This window comes from Bison bison, unplaced genomic scaffold, assembly GCF_000754665.1.
Source record: "Bison bison bison isolate TAMUID 2011002044 unplaced genomic scaffold, Bison_UMD1.0 scf7180017864327, whole genome shotgun sequence".
Taxonomy (NCBI): Eukaryota; Metazoa; Chordata; class Mammalia; order Artiodactyla; family Bovidae; genus Bison; species Bison bison.
In genome coordinates this window covers 7,713,274-7,737,618 of record NW_011494899.1, presented here as the reverse complement: position 1 = coordinate 7,737,618, position 24,345 = coordinate 7,713,274, and the positions used below count along the sequence as shown (strand labels likewise).

At 38.1% G+C, this 24,345-nt stretch overlaps 1 protein-coding gene across 1 annotated transcript; it reads left to right on the top strand.

Moving 5' to 3' along the window:
• Positions 1-10,233: 10,233 nt before the first annotated feature.
• Positions 10,234-23,373, top strand: SPIC (Spi-C transcription factor (Spi-1/PU.1 related)). The gene is made up of 6 exons (XM_010853452.1): positions 10,234-10,317; positions 12,227-12,252; positions 12,807-12,900; positions 14,590-14,702; positions 16,213-16,321; positions 22,458-23,373. Exons 2-6 carry the CDS (start codon positions 12,250-12,252, stop codon positions 22,883-22,885), a joined length of 747 nt encoding a protein of 248 aa, XP_010851754.1. The 5' UTR covers positions 10,234-10,317; positions 12,227-12,249; the 3' UTR covers positions 22,886-23,373.
• The last annotated feature ends 972 nt before the right edge of the window (positions 23,374-24,345 follow it).

Here is a 24,345-nt window from a genome sequence, read left to right as displayed (position 1 = left end):
CAGGCCAAAGAATTGATGCTTTTGAACTATGGTGTTGGAGAAGACTCCTGAGAGTCACTTGGACTGCAAGGAGATCCAGCCAGTCCATCTTAAAGAAAATCAGTCCTGAATATTCGTTGGAAGGACTGATGTTGAAGCTGAAACTCCAATACTTTGGACTTGATGTGAAGAACTGACTCATTTGAAAAGACCCTGATGCTGGGAAAGATTGATGGCAGGGGGAGAAGGGGACAACAGAGGATGAGATGGTTGGATGACATCACCGACTTGATGGACATGAGTTTGGGTAAGCTCCGGGAGTTGGTGATGGACAGTGAGGCCTGGTGTGCTGCAGTCCATGGGGTTGCAAAGAGTTAGACATGACTGAGCGACTGAACTGAACTGATGGCAAAATTATTCCCATTTGAGTAAAAGGCTTCAAATAAGAATAACACTAGGAATTGATTGAAGGCTGAGATGAGGGGGACAAAACCTATTTCTATGCTTTGTAAATCTTTATTACTATCATATTTATTTCATGATATAAATGTATAGATTATGTTTAAATCATGCTGGAGTTTTAACAGAATTAAAAGTGTAATTTGTGACTTCCCTGGTGGTCCAGTGGTTAACATTCTGTGCTCCCAGTGCCATGGGCCTGGATTCCACCACTGGTTGGGCAGCTAAGATCCCACAAGCGATATGGGCTAAAAAAAGTAAATTTATAATACTGACTGATGAGTGTGTTCATGATCCAAAGCAAAATCACCTCCTTAGAATCTTCTGTCTTGGAGTTTAACTTGCTTTGTTAGATAACCTTTTTGTAAAGAAAAAAAGAAAACCTGAATAAATATATATCGTTTAGTTGTTTATTTCTGAACCTGGTAAATTTCTGGGTTTTACTTTTTTCACTGAACTTTATGTACTCAAGATTCTTCCGTGTTATTGCATTTAGCTATAGTCTATTCATTTTCACTTTTGTGTATTATTCCATTATGTGAACATATCTCAATTTATCGTTTCTCTTACCAGTACATGTAAATGTATATATAGAGCTTGTGCTTGTGCTCAGTCATGTCCATCTTAGTGCGACCCCACAGACTGTACCCCTCCAGGTTCCTCTGTTCATGAGATTTTCTGGGCAAGAACACTGGAGTAGGTTGCCATTTCCTTCTCCAGAGGATCTTCTGGACCCAGGGATCAAACTTGCTTCTCTTGCGTCTCCTGTATTGGCAGGCAGATTCTTTTACCACTGTGCCATCTGGGCTATATGTAGGCATATATGTATTATTTATCAATCCTTGTCTTTGTGTACGTATAGATAGATAGGTAGATACATATCTACCTATCTACCTATATATACATATATATATATATATGTATATATAGAAAGAGAGAGACTGAGAGAGATGAGATGTTGCAGAGCTTTTCCATTATAAACACAGCTGCTAACATCTTTCACATGTATCCTGGCTTTCATGTACAAAAGTATCACTTGTGTATACTCCTAAGCTTTACTAGTAAATACCCGTTTTCCTAAATGGTTGTCCCAGTTTAGACTCCTACTAGTAATGGGAAGAATTCCCATTGATTCACATCTTCTTCATTTAGTTGGTATTATTAGACTTCTTGGGCTTCCCAAGTGGCTCAGTGGTAAAGAATCCACCTGCCAATGCAGGAGACACCAGAGACACAGGTTCAGTACCTGGGTTGGGATGATCCCTTGGAGAAGGAAATGACAACCAACTCCAGTATTCTTACCTAGGAAATCCCATGGACAGAAGAGCCTGGCAGGTGACAAGTCCATGGAATTGCAAAAGAGTCAGACAGGACTTAGCAAAACAACAACAAATCAGACTTCTTAATTTTTGTTAATCTCAACCACAGCATTAAAAACAGAATAAAACCTTTTGTGAAAGTTGATGGATTTGGTTCCAAACTGAAACTCTTGCAGCACTTGGCCATGAGAAACTGATTGCCCACATGGCAGCTCCCACTTGTCCCTGCATCATCAGGTGGAAACAGCATCACAGTTCCTGATAGTCTTATTGATGGCGGTGGTTTAGTAACTCAGTCCGATTCTTGTGACTCCATGGGCTGTAGCCAGACAGGTTCCTCTGTCCATGGGATTCCCCAGGCAAGAATACTGGAGTGTTGCCCTTTCCTTCTCCAGAGGCTCTTCCCAACTAAGGCATAGAACCTGGGTCTCCTTCATTTCAGGCTTACCAACTGAGCCACCAGGGAAGCCCTGCTGGTCTTATTGGCAGCTGTCTAATTTTGCATACATTGCAATGTATACCAATTGACACTTCAAAGTGATCTCAGCTGTATCCAATCTGGGCATTCAGTTCAGTTCAGTTCAGTCACTCAGTCATGTCTGACTCTTTGCAACCCCATGAGCTGCAGCACGCCAGGCCTCCCTGTTCATCACCAACTCCTGGAGTCCACCCAAACCCATGTCCATTGAGTTGGTGATTCCATCCAACCATCTCATCCTCTGTCGTCCCCTTCTCCTCCTGCCCTCAATCTTTCCCAGCATCAGGGTCTTTTCAAATGAGTCACTCTTCGCATCAGGTGGCCAAAGTATTGGAGTTTCAGCTTCAAAATCAGTCCTACCAATGAACACCCAGGACTGATCTCCTTTTAGAAGCTCATGATATTTTGATAACTCATGCTCTTTTTTCTTCCTTTCTTTTCAAATAGATTTTTCATAAACCCCAACCACAAAACTTTGATGTAGAAAAGCAGCTGTGTAATGTTTTTTAAAGACATTTTTTCTTAGTAAAAATAAACCTAGTTTTATATGCTAAAACTGTTTACATTTGTGTATATTAGCTTTATTTTTGGGGGCTCCAAAATCACTGCAGATGTTGATTGCAGCCGTGAAATTGAAAGACACTTACTCCTTGGAAGGAAAGTTATGACCAACCTAGATAGCATATTGAAAAGCAGAGACATTACTTTGCCAACAAATGTCCGTCTAGTAACTTTGGCCACCTCATGCAAAGAGTTGACTTACTGGAAAAGACTCTGATGCTGGGAGGGATTGGGGGCAGGAGGAGAAGGGGATGATAGAGGATGAGATGGCTGGATGACATCACTGACTCGATGGACGTGAGTTTGAGTGAACTCTGGGAGTTGGTGATGGACAGGGAGGCCTGGAGTGCTGTGATTCATGGAGTCTCAAAGAGTCGGACACGACTGAGCGACTGAACTGAACTGAAGAAAATACAAATTTAAAAGTCAGTTGGTATTTACCAATATCTTCTAGAGACATTATCTGAAAAACTGAGTTGAGAACAAGGAGATCTCAATTCTCACTTAACACACACTCACTGAATGATCTCTGATCTCCCTAGGTGTAGACTTCCTCACCAGCAAAACGAAAATAACACCCTGCCAGCCTTACGGGCTATTGTGAGTTAAATGATACAATGCAGTACTCACCCATCCCACTTCCACTGAAATCCTATGTTGGATTATAGTATTTTACCATGTGTTTTGGGAAAACAAAAACATGTAAGAATTGTTTCCCATCCACCCCCTACCCCTTGGAGTTGGCAAAGTTATTATAACAGAGATAATGCTGAAAATGACAGAATGTTATGAAGGTATAATGTTGTATGATCATGGTGGTTATATGAAGATTATATGAAAGTTTAAAAAAAAAACTGAAGCAAAACAATACTGAGATACCCTTTAAGAAGACATTTCAAAGCTTTCTCTTCTAACCATACCAGAGGCATTCTATAGATTTTTTTTTTTTAATGAGTATGCATGCAAGCTAAGTCACTCCAATCATGTCTGACTCTTTGCGACTCTATGAACTGTACCCACGAGGCTCCTCTGTCCATGGGATTCTCCAGGCAGGCATACTGGAGTAAGTTGCCATTTCCTCCTCCAGGGGATCTTCCCAACCCAGGGATTGAACTGGTCCCTTGTCTCCTACATTGGCAGGCAGGTTCCTTACCACTAGCGCCACCTGGGAAGGTCAAAAATGAGTATATTTTTTGCTAATTGCAGTTATCTGATAAAAGTTAAATACAAAGAAACTATAAATTTTATAATGAAAAGCACCTGAAGCTAGAAAATCTAAGCTGCGATAGGCACACAGCTGCAACTTGGGATCCCTTTACTCTGTCAGTTTCCCAAACTATTCTGAGTTCAGACAATTTCCTCCCCACTTCATCCCACTTTCCTTATCGGTTCCTACTCAGTTCACTTCTCTGGGAATGGGATCCCTGTTTCTCCACAGTGAGAGATATTATTGCCCTGCTATTTGATTCTGCTAAAATATAGGGAATTACCACTCACAAATGGCTAGGGGAAAAAAAAAGTTCCTAGCCAAGAGGGTCTGGAGATGAAGCTGAATCAATTGCAAGCCTGTCTTCTTAGTGAACTAGAAAGTGAAAATAGGCATGATGGCAGTACTAGGGAGTCATTCTTTTTCCCTTTCCTAGGCCAGTGAATGGTTTAGGTTTAGAAGTTTCTAGGCTAGAAGGAGGAGAAGGCAATGGCACCCCACTCCAGTACTTTTTCCTGGAAAATCCCATGGATGGAGGAGCCTCGTAGGCTGCAGTCCATGGGGTCGCTAAGAGTTGGGCACGACTGAGCGACTTCCCTTTCACTTTTCACTTTCATGCATTGGAGAAGGAAATGAAAACCCACTCCAGTGTTCTTGCCTGGAGAATCCCAGGGACAGAGGAGCCTAGTGGGCTGCTGTCTATGGGGTCGCACAGAGTCGGACACGACTGAAGCAACGCAGCAGCAGCAGGCTAGAAGGGCTGAAGTGGAGGGGCATATCTGCTCTTGAGCTTCCAGATAAAGATGTATAAGAATTTCACAATGGGTTAGCTCACCTCTCCCTGCCAAGAATACACAGTAGGTTTTCAGAACTTAGCTGTGAGAGGGCTGGAGACAGCTCTTGCACAGGTTCTGTCCTGGCTCTAAACAAACCTCCACCCCTTCAGTCAGTGCCTCCATGGAAACCAGGAGAGTCAATCTGTTTTCTCCCTGCCTCCCTATATGGCTGCGTGGCTTGTTGTTTTTTTTTCCCCCCCATCTTTTGTATTAGGAAGCAAATTAAAATTAGTAAAGAGAAGGAAATTACAAAGCTCTCAGCATGGACACTGAGAGGGGGTAAAGAGTCCCCAGCTGCGTCGTTTTTTTGTTTTTAACCAATCCTGTGTCAGGGGAGTTTCCTCCATTGGTATGAATACTTGTGGGAGCTATTACAGTAATTACAATAAATACTAGAGCCTACGGAGCGCTTTTTTTTTTTTTTTTGCCTTTGCTTCTTTTATTTAAAAATTAAAAAAATTTTTATTAGAGTTTATGGGCTTCCCAAGAGGCGCTAGTGGTAAAGAACCCGCCTGCCAATGCAGGTTAGATGTAAGAGATGGGGATTCAATCCCTGAGTAGGAAAGATTCCCTGGAGGAGGGCATGGCAACCCACTCCAGTATTATTGCCTGGAGAATCCCATGGACAGGTGTGGTGAAGGTCTCAGGTATAGTAAAACAGGAGCAGTTTTGGTGATTAATAGCTACCACCAGGCATGTTTACTACTCTTCTGCACTATCTCAGTAAAACCTCTCAAGAGCCCTTTGACATAAGGCCATTATCGAATTCTTGTTCTTATGCTCATTCTCAGTCTTATTCCATAGATAAAGAAGCAAAGTTGGATTGAATGGTTAAAAGCCTTTGGCTGGAGTCAGGTAGAACTGGTTTGACTGCTATCACTCACTGACCTTAAGTAAGTCATTTCACTCCCTCGTCACTTTGTTACTTTATGTATAATACCGGTATAATTACAAAGTAGGACCTAACACTTGTTCAACACATATTAGATGTTTGGACAGTTCAAAGTATGTGACATGAATTCACTTCGATTTTCACAGTGTATATGGTAAGTAAAATCATTATCTACACTTTGTAGAGGAAACTGGAAGTTTAAATAACTTGTCCAAGTTTACACAGATGGGTGGTATGTATGGAGCCACAGTTGGAATTCAGGGATAGTAACAGTTTCCTAGGGCGTTATTGTGAGGATTAAATAATATATTATGATAGCCTATGTAGAAGTAAATATATGACAGAGTAGCACAAAAGATGAGAGGGGCTGTAAACAGAACTACATGATGATAAGTTTCTTATATTATGCATGAAGCAATATAATAGTAACTCAAGGTAGACTCGATAAATTAAGAATTCATATTGTAACCCCTGGAGCAATCACTAAAGACAAAGTACAGAAGTATATCATGCCATTATTACACCATGACATAATAAAAAGCTAATGGGGGAATATAATGAAATAGTAAAATACTTATCTAATCCAAAAGAAAGGAGGAAAGGAAGAACAAAGAAACAAAAAATAAATAGAAAACAAATAGCAAGATGGTAGACTTAAATCTACCTGTGGCAGTAATTACTAAATTAAACTAAGCGCTAAAAAGGTAGAGATCATCAAACTAGGTAAAAAATCAATGCCCATCTATATGCTACTTTAAGGAGACATTAAATACAAAGACACAGACAAATTGGACATGTTGAAAGGAAAAGGAATAAGAAAATTAGTGTGGTTCATATCAAAGTAGACTTCAAGGATTACCAGAAAGGATTACAAGAAAGAAGGAAATTTTACAATAATAAAAGGCTGAACTCATTAGAACATAACTCATTAGAACATAACAATTCTAAATAAGTTTGCCTCAAATAATAGAGCTTCAAAACACATGAAAGCAACAATTGACAGAATTAAAGAGAGAAATATAAAAATCCACAATTAGAGCTTGACAGTCCTCTTTGTAATCTCTGTAGTCTTTGTAACTGATAGAAAATCCAAAGGAAAAAAAATCAGTAAGGATCTGGAAGGTTTGAATAACATTATGAACCAACTTGATCTAATTTACATTTATCCAGTGCCACATATAATAACTGTAAAACACACATTCTTTCAAATGCAAATGAAACACTCATCAAGATAGGCCCTATGCCTAGGACAAAACAAGTCTCAATAAATTTCAAAGAATAATCCAGTGCATGAGGGTGAAATGAGGATGAGAGTTAGCTATGTATTTTGTAATCTATGGTTCTATGAATGCTACTCAGACGTAACAAATTCTCTAGCAGCTTCTTCCTGGTCTAGCAATATTACTCGATTATTAGGTTTTCAGAGATCTTATCAAGATTAAGATCTAGTTCTTAACTCCCCTATAAGAATCGAATTATTTACATAGCAACTATGAAGAAAGAACCTGAATTTAGTCTCTCTTTTCTTAGGTTCTGAAGTTCTCTATTCTCAGAAAATACAGGTTTCCACCTGAAGTTTGGCACCATATGATTTAGACTCTACCACATCTGTTACTTACAATTTTATAAAATAATATCAGTTGCCACCAAGGACAATGAATTTTTGCAAAAGCGAATCTGTTGATTAGGGATCCTCTCTGTAGAGCTCTTGTTACTCAGCTCAGACCTAGAGAGAAGGGAAACACTGATGACCACCTTTAAAAAGATGCTCTATGTGTACATTGGTTACAAATATCTCAAGAAGGAATACTTAGATAAGAAGGCTTTGAAAATAGAATATAGTAGGAGTTCCTAAACTGGGTTCTGTTGGCCTGACTAGGAGAACTTGCCTGAAAATGTGCTGATGACATTGTCCTGAAGAAATAGCTGATCATAACTTTCCTTAGGTTCTCAAGGAATAGGAGCCTTAACCCCTAGAATGCTAAAAGAATGTATCTTTTTTTTTAAGTTGCTGGAAGCATTTTCTTACTTTACCTTTACAAAAGACTCAAAACTGCATTTCTACTTTTCATCTATAATATAGAATCATGCCCCGCAAACATCATGTGCTCACTGGTTTCACTCAACTATTCTTCAGGGTCCATTTATTTACATCTTGCAAAATAAAACTTTGGAGACACCTGTTGGGGAAAATGTGGGCTTAGAATATTGACTTGTTCTTTTTTCCCTTTATTTCAAGTACATACCAAGCCTGTGCTGCTATGAGATTCTTCGGGGTGCTATGGAGACTGCTATCAATACTGAGAACCCTGGTCCAATGGAACCTAATCTACGGACATAGGACTTCAGCACATGGCAGTTGAGAGCATCTGCATGAAGTCATTTGGGCCCAAATCTGGGCCCAGAACAGCCCATCTCTCACTAGCAATTGGACTTTAGGGGGGAAAAAAATTCATAAAATGTGTTTGAGCCTTGGTTTAGAGACTTCATCTGTGAAATGGAGCAGAGCAGTAACTACTATCACATGTGATTTTTAGATTCTTTTGAACATTTTTATATTACTAATATTTTGGGGGGGGCTTGATGTGTGTATTTGATCCAGACCCATCCTCCTTTCTTGCTACCTTTGCCTCTTGGCCCCCAGACTCATTTTACCCCAGCCCCACTGCCGTTCTTTTTCGTGCCTTAAATAAACCAAACTCATTTCCACTTGAGATTCCTGACATCTGCTGTTTCTTCTGATGAGAGGTACTTCGCAGCTTTTCTGCTTTTCTTTTGCTCACTCTTTCTTATCCTTGGATTTCAGCTCATACACATTCCCTTAGAATTTTTTTGACCGTTCACCATGGCCATATACATTCACTATGACCTTTCTCTTATTGTTTTTTTAGTACTCATCATTCGGAGAAGGCAATGGCAACCCACTTCAGTACTCTTGCCTGGAAAATCCCATGGGCGGAGGAGCCTGGTAGGCTGCAGTCCATGGGGTCGAGAAGGGTCAGACATGACTGAGCGCCTTCACTTTCACTTTTCACTTTCATGCACTGGAGAAGGAAATGGCAACCCACTCCAGTGTTCTTGCCTGGAGAATCCCAGGGACGGGGGAGCCTGGTGGGCTGCCGTCTATGGGGTCGCACAGCGTCGGGCACGACTGAAGCGACTTAGCAGTAGCAGTACTCATCATTAATAACATTTTTATAGTTTGCTTTTTAAAAACTTCATTTTTCCTCATCAGAACTTGTTGAGGGTTGTGATCCCTGGACTCAGGACAGTATCCATCAGAGGAAAGAGATCATTGATATGTATTTGTTGACTAAATGAACCAAAGAAAATCAAAAGGCGCGAAAAGGGCGTAGACTGGCGATGGTACAGATTTAAAAACTCATCAGCATTAGCAATTTGGTTTTATACAGTTGTTACTTATAACATCTACATTTCACAAGAGGGGAATGTGTGTTTATATTTGCATAATAAAACTCGGCAAAAAACGTAATTGGTCTAGAACAATAGTCCCATATCAAAGGTGAGCTCAGATTCCAATTATGCAAAATAGAAAATCTCTCTTCCCCACCCACAAGGTTTACAAAAAATTCTTAGGTGGTTTTCCCCCTGGCTAACTGTGACATCTATTAAAACGACAGAAGGTTACAGTTACTTGAGAGTGTTGCAGACCTGTGCTTCGGAGGGGAAAGTTGTTTCCATCTGGAGCACTTGTAAATATTGGATTGGCCTCTGATGGACAGGTAAGATAAAATGGGTACATAGGCAGAGGGGTGGGCTGTGAAGGAAGCATTACAGGTGAATGGAGTCCCCGTCATTTCCATCAGAGCCATCAAAACCATCCCAAATAAACCTTCAAGCTAAACAAGAGAGCTGGACCTGCTCTCTAAGTGCACGGGCCTCAAACATGTCCACAAGCTTCTGGTTTGGAATTGTTTCTTTATCCAGGTGTGGAGGGAAGACTATAGCATGGATTCAATTGCCTCCTCTTAAAGGAGTGGTGGTAAATAAGGTGAAATGAGGAGCCTGAGTGCCAGGGCCAGGGCCTGTGCCTTTAAGATCTCTAAGTGGGGGAGGTGTGTGTGTGTAGAGGTGGGGGCAGTCATTGAATGACTTTATCAAGAAAATGATTTGAAAGGAAAGACCAGAGTGAAGGCTGTTAATGGTTCAGGCAAGAAAAGCAACACAGGCTCCAGAATCAGGGAAGAAATATAAGAATAATTTTTTAAAAACAGAAATATGAACAAGGGTTGTTCAGATCAGAGGTGCCCAGTCGGGTTGTGTGGGCCCGGGGGCCACAACTCATGCTGGGTGGGGTGGGGGTTCATGGGGTTTGTTCTAATGGTTTTGGCCTATAGTATACAAATATTCTGTGCCACTTCAAAATAATAGCCCCTGGTGTCTACTGGCCATATCATGAAAGAGAAATAATGAAGGCACTGTATCTTTTAAAAAAAATCCCCTTTTGTAGCACTTCCTTAAAAACAGCTACTTAATGCAACTCTGTCAGTGAGCTCCTGACAGTTCTGTCCTAACGATTCTGATATTAATGAAAGAATTTGGTAAAGGGCTGAAGTGTCTTCCTGGTAAGCGGTTTAATTTATGCTTTTCAAAACTCCTTGTAATAACTATTAATTTTCTTCTTTTGACCTAATGAGTGTTTTTCGTTGACTACCTATTCTGGTACTAATATTAATCGATTGAAGTGATCGATAATGTTTTCAAGCTTTTTTCCTTCCATTTGGGTTTGCTACTTTAAAGAGTCATGATTGTTTTGGGGGCTATTTTAGTCAAAGGGAGTAGTTTCATATAAGTATTTAATTCGAAGTACAGCACTCACCTAGGTAGGTATTTCCTTTGGTGCTTATGAGTCATAATTAATTGAAAGTTATTGATATGGCCTTTAAAAATACCTGTACTGGTAATATCCATTAGAAATCATCGTTCAAATTATTTTTGGATTTTCTTTTTTTGTTGTTTTTGCTAAATTTTTCAACATCTTCCACACTGAGAAGCTGTATTTTTTTCCAACCTTATTGAGATGTAATTGATATAACACTGTGTAAGGTGTACAATATGATGATTTGACACACATACAAATTGGGAAAGGATTACCACCATCAGACTAGTTAACACATTCATCACCTCCCATAGTTACCTTTCTTAAATGGTTTTTCTTATGTTAGTTGCTCAGTCATGTCCTACTCCTTGCAACCCCATGGACTATAGCCCACCAGGCTTCTCAGTCCATGAAATTCTCCAGACAAGAGTGCTGGAGTGTGTTTCCATTCTCCTTTCTAGGGGATCTTCTCGACCAACCCAGGGAGTGAAACTGGGTCTCCTGCATTGGCAGGCGGATTCTTATGGCTGAGTTCTTTTAAATGACAGTGATTTCAAAGAGCAGAACAGAATTTTGATGTTTGACATATTATATTGATATGTTATGGATATGTTTAGCAATAGTATTAGATTGTATCATCTTATGCAAGGTTAAATATTAAAGAGAAAGCTCATTGTGTTTGGAGGATAAATTCTAAAAACTTGTATAAACAGTGTGGTTTGGTGTGCTAAATGAAATGGTAAACCATGTAGATCCACCGCCCGCTCTTTCTTATGTAGATTTGTTTGTTTTGTGTAGTGTATAGAACAGAAAGTTTTAAAACATTTAATGTGGGTCAGTATGATAACTATTTAAAACAAAACTTACTTACAGAGATAAGAAAGTAGATGTAAAATTATAGACCAGGATTCTTAGAAACTCTACAGGTGGGTTTCATAGAGTACATTTTATTTGTAAGGTAAATTCACATTTTATGAGAGAAAAAGCATGTCTTTCACCAGATTTTCAGAAGTCTATATGACGCCAGAAAGTTAAAAAACAAAATGAGTGTTATAAATGGACAGCCTGGCTAAGGTTAAAAAGATTTTTATTTCCAGAACTTTTTAATACTTACAGGAATTTTTAAATACTTGACATACTTAAATATACTCAAATTATTTCTGTATTCTCATATCTTAAGTGGTTTGCGTGGTTAACTGTTTAGCTATTTTATTTATATTTTTAATCTCTTTTTCTAATTGAAGTATATTTACTTTACAGTGTGTTAGTTTCAAGTGTAAAGCAAAGTGATTCAGCAATACATATTTAGCTATTTTAACATTTAAGAAATTTGGAGGACTTCCCTGGTGATCCAGTGGTTAATGCAGGGGGCCCGGGTTCAACCCCTGGTCAGGGAACTAGATCCCACATGCTGCAACTAAGACCCAGTGCAGCCAAATAAATAATAAAGAAATATTTTTTAAAAGACATTTTGTAATGATAGAAAAGCAAACATAAATCTTCAGAGGAAATTTTTGTAGAAAGGAAACTTGTACTCATCAAAATTCAGATGGTACTTTCGTATATGCAGAAAATATTTTAAGTAGTCTTTTTTAATTCAGAGGCAAATTAAATAGAAACACTAATTTTATTTTTTACATATTAATTTTTTTCAGAATTGTCAATTTTTTAATGAAGCATGGTAAGTTGACATTTAAAAATCTTCTTTGTTTTTCCTCATTAGATTAATAAGGGTATGAGATGGTTACAAAACAATTTAATTTTAGGTCTTGGAGACATGCTTTTGAAATTAAGAACATTTCATTTTTTAAATAATGAGCCAGATTCTGTTTGATAAACATACTTCCTCGATCCCTTTTTCTAAATCAGTCTTCTGCTATATAACTAATTCCTTGCTAAAAATTTATAAAACATTAAATACCATACTATAGAATGAGCACTGGTTTTAGATACTATATTGTAGAGCAGTGGATCTCAACCAGGCTTGATGTTGTCCTCCAGGGCATATTTGGCTACGTTTAAGATATTTTTGGTTGTCACCAGTGGGATTGACACTGGTATCTGGTGGGATGCTGTTTTGCACCCAACAATGCACAGGACAACCCTCTACAAAAGAGACAGTCAACCAAAAATGCTAATAGGTTGTGCTGTGGTTGAGAAGCCCTCCTTTACATCAGCAAAATTAAGTTCAGTTGGTAATGTCTTAACTCCAGAGTTCTGCCATTGTTCTAATAGGCTTGTGCTGAACAAGACAAGCTGGGTCAAGCATTTGAAGATGCTTTTGAAGTACTGAGGCAGCATTCAACTGGAGACTTTCAGTACTCCTCAGGTAAAGATGTCAGTCTCCTTCTGTTTGTACATCAGATGGCTTGTTGGTCACATACCACACACATGAGAATAATGACCTGAACAGAAAAGATCCTTTTTACCCCGTGCATCTGGGATCAGTTCTAAAGGCAGAAATCAAACAGGATTATCCACCTTAAACAATTTTTGTTAGGTTTTGTATATTAATGAAACATAACTTATTTATAATATTAATTTCAGGTGTACAACATTGTGATTCACTCCATTACAAGTCATTCTAAGATAATAGCTATAATTCTCTGTGCTGTACAACATATCTTTGTTGCTTATCTTTCTCATACATTGTAGTGTGTTTATCCCATACCACTGAATTGTCCTTCCCACCTTCCCTGTCCCTCTACATAGCCACAAGTTTGTTTTCTATGTCTGAGAGTATCTTTCTGTTTTGTTTGTATTATTTTTTAGATTCCACATATAAGTGATATCATCTAGCACTTGTCTTTGTCTGACTAACTTCACTAAGCATAACATTCTCTAGATATATACTTGTTGCAAATTGCAGAATTTCATTGTTTATGATTTAGTAATGTTCCATTGTATGTATATACCATACCCATTTGTCTGTTGATGGGCACTTAGGTTGTTTCCCTGTCTTTACTATTGTAAACAGTGCTGCTGTGAACACTGGAACGCATGTATCGTTTTGAATTTAGAGTTTTCATTTTCTTCAGATGTATATCTAGGAGTGGAATTGCTGAATCTTACGCTAGTTATTTTTTTGAGAATCCTCTATACTGTTTTTCACAGGGGCTGTACAGATTTGCATTCCCACTAACAGTGTACAAGGATTCCTTTTTTCCTACATTCTCTCCAGAATTTATTGTTTGTAGACTTTTTGATGATGGTCCTTTGACCTGTGTGAGATATCTCATTGTTTTGATTTGCTTTTCTTTAATAATTAGCAGGCTCCTCCGTCCATGGGATTTTCCAGGCAAGAGTACTGGAGTGGCATGCCACTGCCTTCTCCATAGTAATTAGCAATGTTGAGAATCTTTTCATGTGCCTATTGGCCATCCCTATGTGTTCTTTGGTGAAGTGTCAATTCAGGTCTTCTGCCCATTTTTTTATTGTTCTTTTTTTATATTGAGCTCTTTATATATTTTGGAAAGTAACCTATTGTGAGTCACATCATTTGCAAATGTTTTCTCACATTCTGTAGGTTGTCTTTGTTTTGTCAATGTTTTCTTTTGCTGTACAAAAGTTTTTAAGTTTAATTAGATCCCATTTGTTCGTGTGTGAACATGCTAAGTCTCTTCAGTTGTGTCCAACTCTTTGAGACTCTATGGACTGTAGCCCAACAATCTCCTCTGTCCATGGGATTCTCCAGTCAAGAATATTGGAGTAGGTTGCCATGCCCTCCTTCAGGGGATCTTCCCGACCCAGGGATGGAACCCGCATCTCTTATGACTCCTGCATTGGCAGGTGGGCTCTTTACCACTAGAACAGGTAATCTGGGAAGCCCCCCCATTTGTTTGTTTTTTGGTTTTATTTCTTTTACATTAGGAGACAGATCTGCCTATTCTCTATCCTAAATAAATTTAGTGTCTCACATATAAAAATGCCACGATCAATCACATAAGCATTTGTCATCATTCACACGCATAAATATAAAATTTGACCTTGTCAGTTTCTTTCTCTGTTTTTAAATTAGATTACAAAAATTACCTGGCTTTTATCAACCACCGTTCTCATATCAGAGGAAATTCCAACAGCTATGGTGTGCAGCCTGCAGAGGAACCCATCTATAATTGGAGAACAGTAATAGTGAGTACTTTTACCAGGAGACTGTCATCCCTCAGTAACAAGCAAATTTCCTATTTACACCAGCCTTCCCTTGGTGTATGCTAGCTGAAACTGACTGAAAATGCTCACTTGGGGCCACCTGAGGCGTGAATTTGGCAGGCAAGTTGGGGAATCATCAATGCTGTCAAGAAGGAAACTCCCCTTTATTATTGTTCTTCATCTGACTTCAGACAGGTCTGAATGATTCTATAAAGAGGAGATATTTTAGGGTTCTCATGTCAATGCTTCTCCTCAGTCCATCCAGAAAACTGCAGAAAAGCTATGGTTCCCCTATAAACATTCCCTGTACTGGCTTTACCTACAATCTTGTATCAACCCGCTTTGTTTCCCGTCCCAAGCTCAGAGCTAGCTATGTATATTGGACCAATTCATTTCTATTTTAGCACCTTCTGCAAATGGAAGTGTCTCTACCATCTCTCCTTCCGTGTATTTTTTTGCATTGTTTTCTTTTTTTTTAAGTTACTTTTATTTATTTTTTTGGCCACGTCATGGCATGTGGGATCTTATTTCCCCAACCAGGGACTGAATCCATGCCCCCTGCTATGGAAGTGTGGAGTTCTAACCACTTGACTGCCATGGAATTCTTGGCATTGTTTTCTTGATGTATCCATTTTATCAAACAGTCTTAATACTCTGAAACAGAGTATAAATATAAAGTAGTCTTCGTTTTTTTTCAGTCATTACTTTCAACCATGCTATGTCAAATATCCTTTTTCTGTCCCTGTAAATTGTACTGTCAGGGTCTCTCCAACAAGACATTTCTTTTAAGAGGGAGTTTTGGTTTTACTTTAACCTCTCTCACCTCTGCTTAGGGTTACCAGGTAAATTAGAGGATGCCTAATATTTTCAGTTGCTAGGGCAACCCTACTTCCTCTTCAGATTCTACCCGCAGTGTGCACTACACAGCCCCTTGTGGTTGGGAACTCGTTGCCTGCTGTATGGGAATGGCTCAAGTCTAGCCCCTTCTGCCCTGTCTTTTTGCCATATGTAATGGTAGAAGCTCAGGTGGTTTCCTCCTGCCTCCTCTCTTGGCTCTGCCCTCCTGCAACTGCCATCTGTCTCTCCTTGTCTCATCTTGTCTAGATGGGCATCCAGTTCTGGAATGGAAGCTTGTCTTCCCTTATTGCTGGCACTTCCATTTCTACTAGTGATTCTTTTGAATCTTTCTTACTGGTCATTTTTAGGGGAAAGGAAGAAAGTAACCCACTCTCCTTTATCAGAGAGAAGGGAGAATTCAGAATTCCTCTCAATTCTGAGGATACTCAGAATTCCTCAGTAACCTCTGTCCCTTGACACTCTCTGTATATGGGTTTGATGCTGGCTCTGCCCTGGGAGACAGCCACTGAAGGTAGCGCTTTTCCAAATTTGAGAGCTGTTGAACATTCTTTTTGCCCTCAGATTTTGACTTTGGCCACCAATTGGTGGCCGCACAGAAAGTCCCATTTAACATCTTGATACATTATTTATATAGAACAGTGCTACGGACCTCTATTTTGAAGGAAACATTCATCAATCTCTGCAGAACATCCCCGAAAACCAGCTGGTACAACCTGCTCTTCTCCAGCAAAAGGGAGGAAAAGGTATGTGGATACATCACTCCTTGCAAAAGAACCAAGTCTTTATCAAAGCAGCTTTTAGGGGATTTCATATCTGAGTTTGGAAATGACTTGCAAAATGTTTTTTTCTCACAACTGAGAATAACAACTCTGACAGACAAAAGACTCCAAGCTTTTATTTTGAATGAGCTTTCCTTTTGCTTCATAGAGATGTTGTGAAGGTGTGAAGCGTCAGTCCCTCAAATAAATTTGTGTTTAAGTATAGGGTGTAAGGGGATTTCCCTGGTGGTTCAGTTCTTAAGACTGTACTCTTGATGCAGGGCTCATGGGTTTGATCCCTGAACAAGTCACTAAGATCCCACATGTCATCCAGTGGAGCCTAAAAAAAAAAAAAATAGGATGTAAAATATGGAGAACAGGTTACTGGTTACCAGCAGGGGGATGGGATATATAAAGGTAGGTAATTAAGAGGTTATTATGTATAAAGTAAGATACAAGGTTACATTCTACAACACAGAGAATAAAGCCAATATTTTATAATAGCTTTAATTGGCATATGACCTTTAAAAATTGTTAATCATTATATTGTACACCTATAACTTATATTGTACATCTTCTATACTTCAATTAAAAAAAAGAATAAGGTATATAAATTTTAGGTATAGAAGGGGGAGGTTTTCCATGAATTGTCTTAGCAATCTTATTCCAATTGTGAAGCCCTAGGGACAGAAATCATCTTCTCTATTAAGTTTTCCACAGAAAAAAAGTTCCATAATAATAACTTTATTTCATAAATTTGAAATCCTGATTTCATAAATTGAAGGTGATCTCATCTAACAGGTAAGAAAAAAGTGTTAAAGCAAGATAATAACTTGTGTTGGCCAAGATGTGGGCCACACACACTCACATGCATTATTTTTGTTTTTCACATGCATTATTAAAGGGGGTATAAACTGGTACAGTTTTGTAAATCAATTTAGCAATATCTCCCCAAATTTTAAATGTTCGTATCTTTAGACTCTTAGTGACTCTATGACTCAGTGGTTGAATGTGAACTCTGGGTTAATTATGTGAGCCTGGCCAAATCATTTAACCTTCTGTACCACAGTATTCATATTCAAAAAATAAAGAAAAGCAAATAATAATTGTACACACATTGTAAGACTGCTGTAAAAATTAAGTTAGAAAACCCATATAAATCACTATGCTTATAGTCTAGTACTATGGTTATTTCCTCAAATACCTTAGGTACATATGTGTATGTAAATATGTATTAGGATGTTCCTTGCAATGTTGTTTGTGATAGTATACACCTACTAAATACAAAGACATGTAAGATGCATCACAACTTTATACTGCAATTTAAAAAATGATATCATAGCTAACATTATTTTGTTTTTTATTTTTTTTTTGTTTTTTAAATTTATATTTTTTATTGAGGTGTAGTTGATTTATAATATATTAGTTTCAGGTTTACAACGTACTGATTCAAAATTTTTATAGATTATACTCCATTTAAAATTATTATAAAATATTGGCCATATTCCTTGTACTGCATAATACATCCTTGTAACTTATTTTATACATAGTAGTTTGCACCTCTTGATTCTCTATCCTAATCTTGCTCCTCCCTCCTTCCCTCTGCCCACTGGTAACCACTAGTTTATTCTCTATATCTGTGAGTCTGTTTCTGTTTGGCTATATTTGTTAATTTTTAAACTTTTTAGGTTTTTTTAGATTCCACATATAAGTGATAACATACAGTATTTGTCTTTCTTTGTCTGACTTTTCATTTTATCATAATACCCTCTAGGTCCATCTACTTTGTTGCGAATGGCAAAATTTTATTTTATTTTTTTATGGATGAGTTATATTCAAATGTATGTATATATACATCTTCTTTATCCATTCATCTGTTCATTCACACTTTTGGCTATTATAAATAATGCTGCTATGAACATTGGGATGCATGTATCTTCAAATTAGTGCTTTCATTTTCTTTGGATATACACCCAGGAGTGGGGTTGCTGGGTCATATGGTGGTTCTTTTTTTTCTTTTGGCCACTCCATATGGCATGTGGGATCTTAGTTCCCCAACAAGGGATGGAACCTGAGCCCCCTGCATTGGAAGCACAGAGTCTTAACCACTGGACCGCTAGGGAAGTCACTGGTAGTTCTTTTTTAAGCTTTTTGAAGAATCTCCACACTGTGTTTCACATGGCTCTACCAGTTTGCATTCCCACCAACGGTGCATAAGTGCTCTTTCTTCTCTATATTCTTGCCAACACTTGTTATTTGTGGTCTTTTTAAAATTTATTGTTTACTTCTTTGGCTGTGCCAGGTCCTAGCTGCAGCATGTGGGGTCTAGTTCCCTGACGAGGGATCGAAACCTGGGCCCTCTGCATTGGGAGCGCAGAGTCTTAGCCTCTATGTCAGTCAGAGTCTTAGCCTCCGAACCACCAGGGGAGTCCCATTTGTCTTTTTGTTGATAGCCATTCTGATAGGGTGCGATGATATTCATTGTGATTCTGATTCTCTAATCAGTATCAATGTTGGGTATTAGAAGATTTTTATGTGCCTGTTGGGGCCATTTGTATGTCTTTGGAAAAATGTCTATTCAGGTCTTCTGCCCATTTTCTTAATGGGATTGTTTATTTTTTGATATGGAGTTGCTTGAGCTATTTACATGTTTTGGATATTAACCATTTATTCATATCATTTGCAAATATTTTCTCCCATTCCGTAGATTATCTTTTTGTTTTGTTGATGGTTTCCTTTGCTGTGCAAAAGCATTTGAGTTTAATTAGGTCTCATTTGTTTATTTTTATTCTTGTTTTCTTTGCCTTAGGAGATAGATAAAAAAAAAAATATATTGCTACACTTTTTGTCAAAGAGCATTCTTCCTATGTTTCTTTCTAGGAGTTTAATGGTTTCTGGTCTTACATTTGGTTTCTGGTCTTACATTTAAGTCTTTAGTCCATTTTGAGTTTATTTTTATAAATCTGTGAGAAAATGTTCTAATTTTATTCTTTTACATGTTCATACTTAAAATTACTTTAAATGAATATTTTTGGGGATAACTAGTTTTGTTCCTATGGAGAAGGCAATGGCACCCCACTCCAGTATTCCTGCCTGGAAAATCCCATGGACGGAGGAGCCTGGTAGGCTGCAGTCCATGGGGTCGCTGAGGGTCAGACACAACTGAGCGACTTCACTTTGACTTTTCACTTTCATGCATTGGAGAAGGAAATGGCAACCCACTCCAGTGTTCTTGCCTGGAGAATCCCAGGGACGTGGGAGCCTGGTGGGCTGTCGTCTATGGGGTCACACAGAGTCAGACACGACTGAAGTGACTTAGTAGCAGCAGTAGCAGTTTTGTTCCTATAAAACAGTATACTGTATCCTAGAATTATAAAATCTAACTATGCAGTAATACTCTAATCCAGAAAGGAATAATGTATAATATCACATAAGTAAAGTAAATCTACTGAACATTACTACTGAGTATTGAATAATGGCAGTAATTTAATATTAGGACAATAATGCTTCTACCTCTGTCTCCTATTCTTTTTTTTTTTTTAACAAACCAACTAAGTCCAGAATATGATGCCTATATCTTTTCACTGATGTTTTGGGCTGTGGATCTTTGCAATTAGGGAAAATATAATTTACTATTTTTGTTTTTAGAGTTGTCATCCACCTGAAGTCGTGATACATTTGAAACAATGAAATTTCAAAATACTTCAAGAATTCATTATTAGGAGACAGCGACTTCACTTTCTTTCTTTCTATAGTTCCTTTTGGAGAAGGAAATGGCAACCCACTCCAGTGTCCAGTGGAGAATCCCATGGACAGAGGAGCCTGGTGGGGCTGCAGCCTATGGGGTTGCAAAAAAGTCAGACACGACTAAGCAACTAACACACACACACAAATAGAACATATATAATTATTAAAATGCAAAAGAGCATACTTTAAATATTGAAGCAGAATGATCTCTGAATACCATTTTGGTTTGGGTTTTAATCCTTTGTAATTCCATAATTCAAGAGTAATAATGCTCATGAAAATTTCAGATGATTCAGAAGTATGTGAAGAATGAGTGAAAAAATGTTCTTTCTTCCCATGCTATCCCCCAGAACTAACTGTTGTCAACACTTTAGTATTTCCTCTATCTATAGCTAGTCTCTATATGGTTCAATGATTTATTTAAGATATATTAGACACTGGGAAAAGTACAAAGTACTATACCAATTTTCACTTTTAAAGGATAAAGTATTAGTTGCTTGGCTGTGTCTGACTCTTTGCAACCCCATAGACTGTAGCCTGGCAGGTTCCTCTGTCCGTGGGAGTTTTTAGGCAAGAATCCTGGAGTGTGTTGCCATGCCCTTCTCCAACATGCATATGATTATATATACAAAAAATAAATTGTTTTCTAAAGATATGCAGACTAGATGGGAGTTTTTACTTTCAGCTTGTGCTTCTGTTTGAATTTTTTATCATATACCTTTATTTTCAAAACACAAAAGTTCAAACATCTTTTTTTTCAAAATCGAAAACAAACTTTAAAAGATGAGGATCCATTATAATTGATTTGACCATTGGATGAGAGCCAGAGAGCTTGTTTAAGTCTGTGACTTTAATTCATAATGTGTTTTTTGGTAAGTCCCTTTCATTTCTCAATTCATAAACTCAAGATAATATAACACAAAAGATAATCTTTGAGGCTTTTGGATGAATAATGACCGATGTATGAGTCTTACACCCCAGAGACTGTTTAAAGCAGTTTGGGAATCCACTGTTTGACTTTCTCAAGGGGAAAATGGAATTTGGCAGTGGAACTTTTAGCTACTGACAGATCTGGTGGACCACGATGTTTATAGGCCAATTCAGAAGTCATAAAACAGCTTGGTACCTCTGTTCTCCAATCGACCAAACAAGCAAAAATCACAGCAAATCTTCTCAAAGTTTCCTTTCTAGTTACTCTGAAATATAAAGGGCTGTGTTCCAAAAGAGATTAAAAGCTCTGGCAGTATCATTTTATTTCACAGCAATGAAAAACATCACCATGCTCTTTGTCATTTCTCATTAATAATGTCAGAATGTCATGAAGATATTTTGGGATTTCAACTTTGCTTTTTTTCTTTTTTTTTTTCAAGTAATTATGCAGAGCCAGAGTTAGCATTTTTACATAAGTCTATTACTGATTTCAGGAGAAGGCAATGGCACCCCACTCCGGTACTCTTGCCTGGAAAATCCCGTGGACGGAGGAGCCTGGTAGGCTGCAGTCCATGGGATCGCTAAGAGTCGGACACGACTGAGCGACTTCACTTTCACTTTTCACTTTCATGCATTGGAGAAGGAAATGGCAACCCACTCCAGTGTTTTTGCCTGGAGAATACCAGGGACGGTGGAGCCTGGTGGGCTGTCGTCTATGGGATCACACAGAGTCGGACACAACTGAAGTGACTTAGCAGCAGTAGCAGCAGCATTACTGATTTCACTTGAATTTGCACATTGTTTTACATTTTACAAAATGCATTCACCTTCTTTAGCTTATTTGTCTTAACTTACTTGAATAAAGCTGCTTCAAATGAGTTCCCTTTTGGAAACATCTTTTGAGACTTCTCCTTTAAACAAAACAACTATTTGTCTGTGTCGGGTGTTAGTTGCTCTGTGGCATGTGGGATCTTAGTTCCCTGACCAGGGATCGAACCCACATCCCCTGCATTGAAAGGCAGATTCTTAACCACCAGACCACTGAGGAAGTCCTGAAACTTCTCTTTAGAACCACTAAACTTTGTAGTACATTTTGCTCAGTCTTGTTCTGTAGATAGTTTAACATAAAACTAGAAGTCAAGATTTAACTGTAAAGAAAGACCACATGACAGATGAGAGACTAGGGTAAAGAGGCTCCATGCTTCTCTTTTCCAATGAAAGACTACAACATTTTGGACAACTTCCCCAACAAGAAAGTTTCATTTGAAACTGCAATAGGCCAAGTCCCATAAAATGATACCATAAATACATTCTAAGAGGGTGAATAGGAGGGAAACCAATCCCAATGGAACTTTCAATTCTGTATTCACTCAACAAATCCTTCCTGAGAAGGTGCTCTGTGTAGAGCCATGGTGAAGCATGATGTTGTTTTCCTCTGTTTTAGGCAGGAAGAAGCTCCGACTGTTTGAATACCTTCATGAATCCCTATGTAATCCAGAGATGGCATCTTGTATTCAGTGGATAGATCAAACCAAAGGCATCTTTCAGTTTGTATCAAAAAACAAAGAAAAACTTGCCCAACTCTGGGGAAAAAGAAAAGGCAACCGGAAGACCATGACTTATCAGAAAATGGCCAGAGCACTGAGGAATTATGGAAGAACTGGGGAAATCATCAAAATCCGGAGAAAGCTAACTTACCAGTTCAGTGAGGCCATTCTCCAAAGACTGTCTGCACCTTATTTCTTGGAAAAAGAGATCTTCTATTCACAGTATGTTCAACCTGATCAAGGATATCTCAGTCTAAATAACTGGAATGCAAATTATAATTATACATATGCCAATTACCATGAGCTAAGTCACCCTGATTGCTAAATATACTCTTACATTTCATAATTTTCTGACATCAGAAGTCTCTACAAGTTTTAGGATTTTTCTCTAAAAGCAAATACTGAAAAAAAACACTTCATGATTGTTACCTTTTATGACATAGCATATAATCTATACTAACTTGGGGAGAAATTTTGCCAGTGAACAGCTCTTTGGAATGATTGTCCCATTTGAAAGTATAGACTAAATGTCCTTCCTCTTACTAGTAACTATGCAATTATTTCTTTTTAGATTAATAATGCCAGTGGAGACCGTTTGATTTGCATATTGATTAAACATTATTTTCTTGTCACTCAGACCAAAAAAAAAAATCACTTTAGCATATATCCAATAGCTTTAGCAACAGAACAAAAACTGATTGCCTGTGATAGTGTTCCTGCTAAATTATATTCAGGGCTTTAAAATTTTCAGTGGCTAAAACTAGAACTACTATATGATCCAGCAATTCCACTCCTGGGTATATATCCAAAGAAAATGAAAACACTAATTCAAAAAGATACAAAAAATTTTTTTTTGGCTGCACTGTGTGGCTTGTCAGATATCAGTTTCCCAACCAGGCCTTTGCAGTGACAATGCCAAATCCTAACCACTAGACTACCAGGGAACTCCCATAGTGACATTATTTATAATAGCCAAGATATGGAAGCAACCTTCTAGCCAACAGGTGAATAAAGATGTGGTATACACACACACACACGCACATAGAATATTACTTTGCCAAAAAAGTGAAATCTTGCCATTTGCAATATGGATGGACCTAGAGGATATTAAGCTTACTGCAATAAGTCAGACAGAGAAAGACAAATACTATATGTTACCATTTATATGTAGAATCTAAAAATTGAAACAAATGAAAATAATGAACTAGAAACAGACTTAAAGATATAGAGAACAAACTAGTTACCAGTAGGGGGAGGGCTGGGGGGAGGGGAGCAAGATAGGCATAGAGGATTAAGAGGTACAGACTACTAAATATAAAACAAAAAAGATACAAGAATGTAATGTACAGCACAGGGAATGTAGCCAACATTTTATAATAGCTTTGAATAGAGTGTAACCTAGAAAAATATTGAATCACTATGTAGTACATCTGAAACTAATATTGTAAATCGACTATATTTCTATAAAATAAATAAAGATTTTAAAAATAAAAACTTCAGTGGCTATCCTCTGCACCTCGGACCTCATGGTCTGTAATCCTTCGGCACTAAAGAAATGGTCTAAGGAAAATGTCACCTACAAACTCCAAAGCTTACACTTATCACAATCATTTCCTTGCTTTTCTCTCTTGCTTTGGGGAGATCCAGGAGCTAAAGTTTCTTGCTCTCCTGCCACTCAACCACAGGGAGGTGCTCTTGCACCATTAGTTCTTGAGCCCAACCCTGGATCATGATCTTTCCTTGAACTAGCCCAGCTAAAGGAGGCTGAAACAGTTGAAGCCGGAG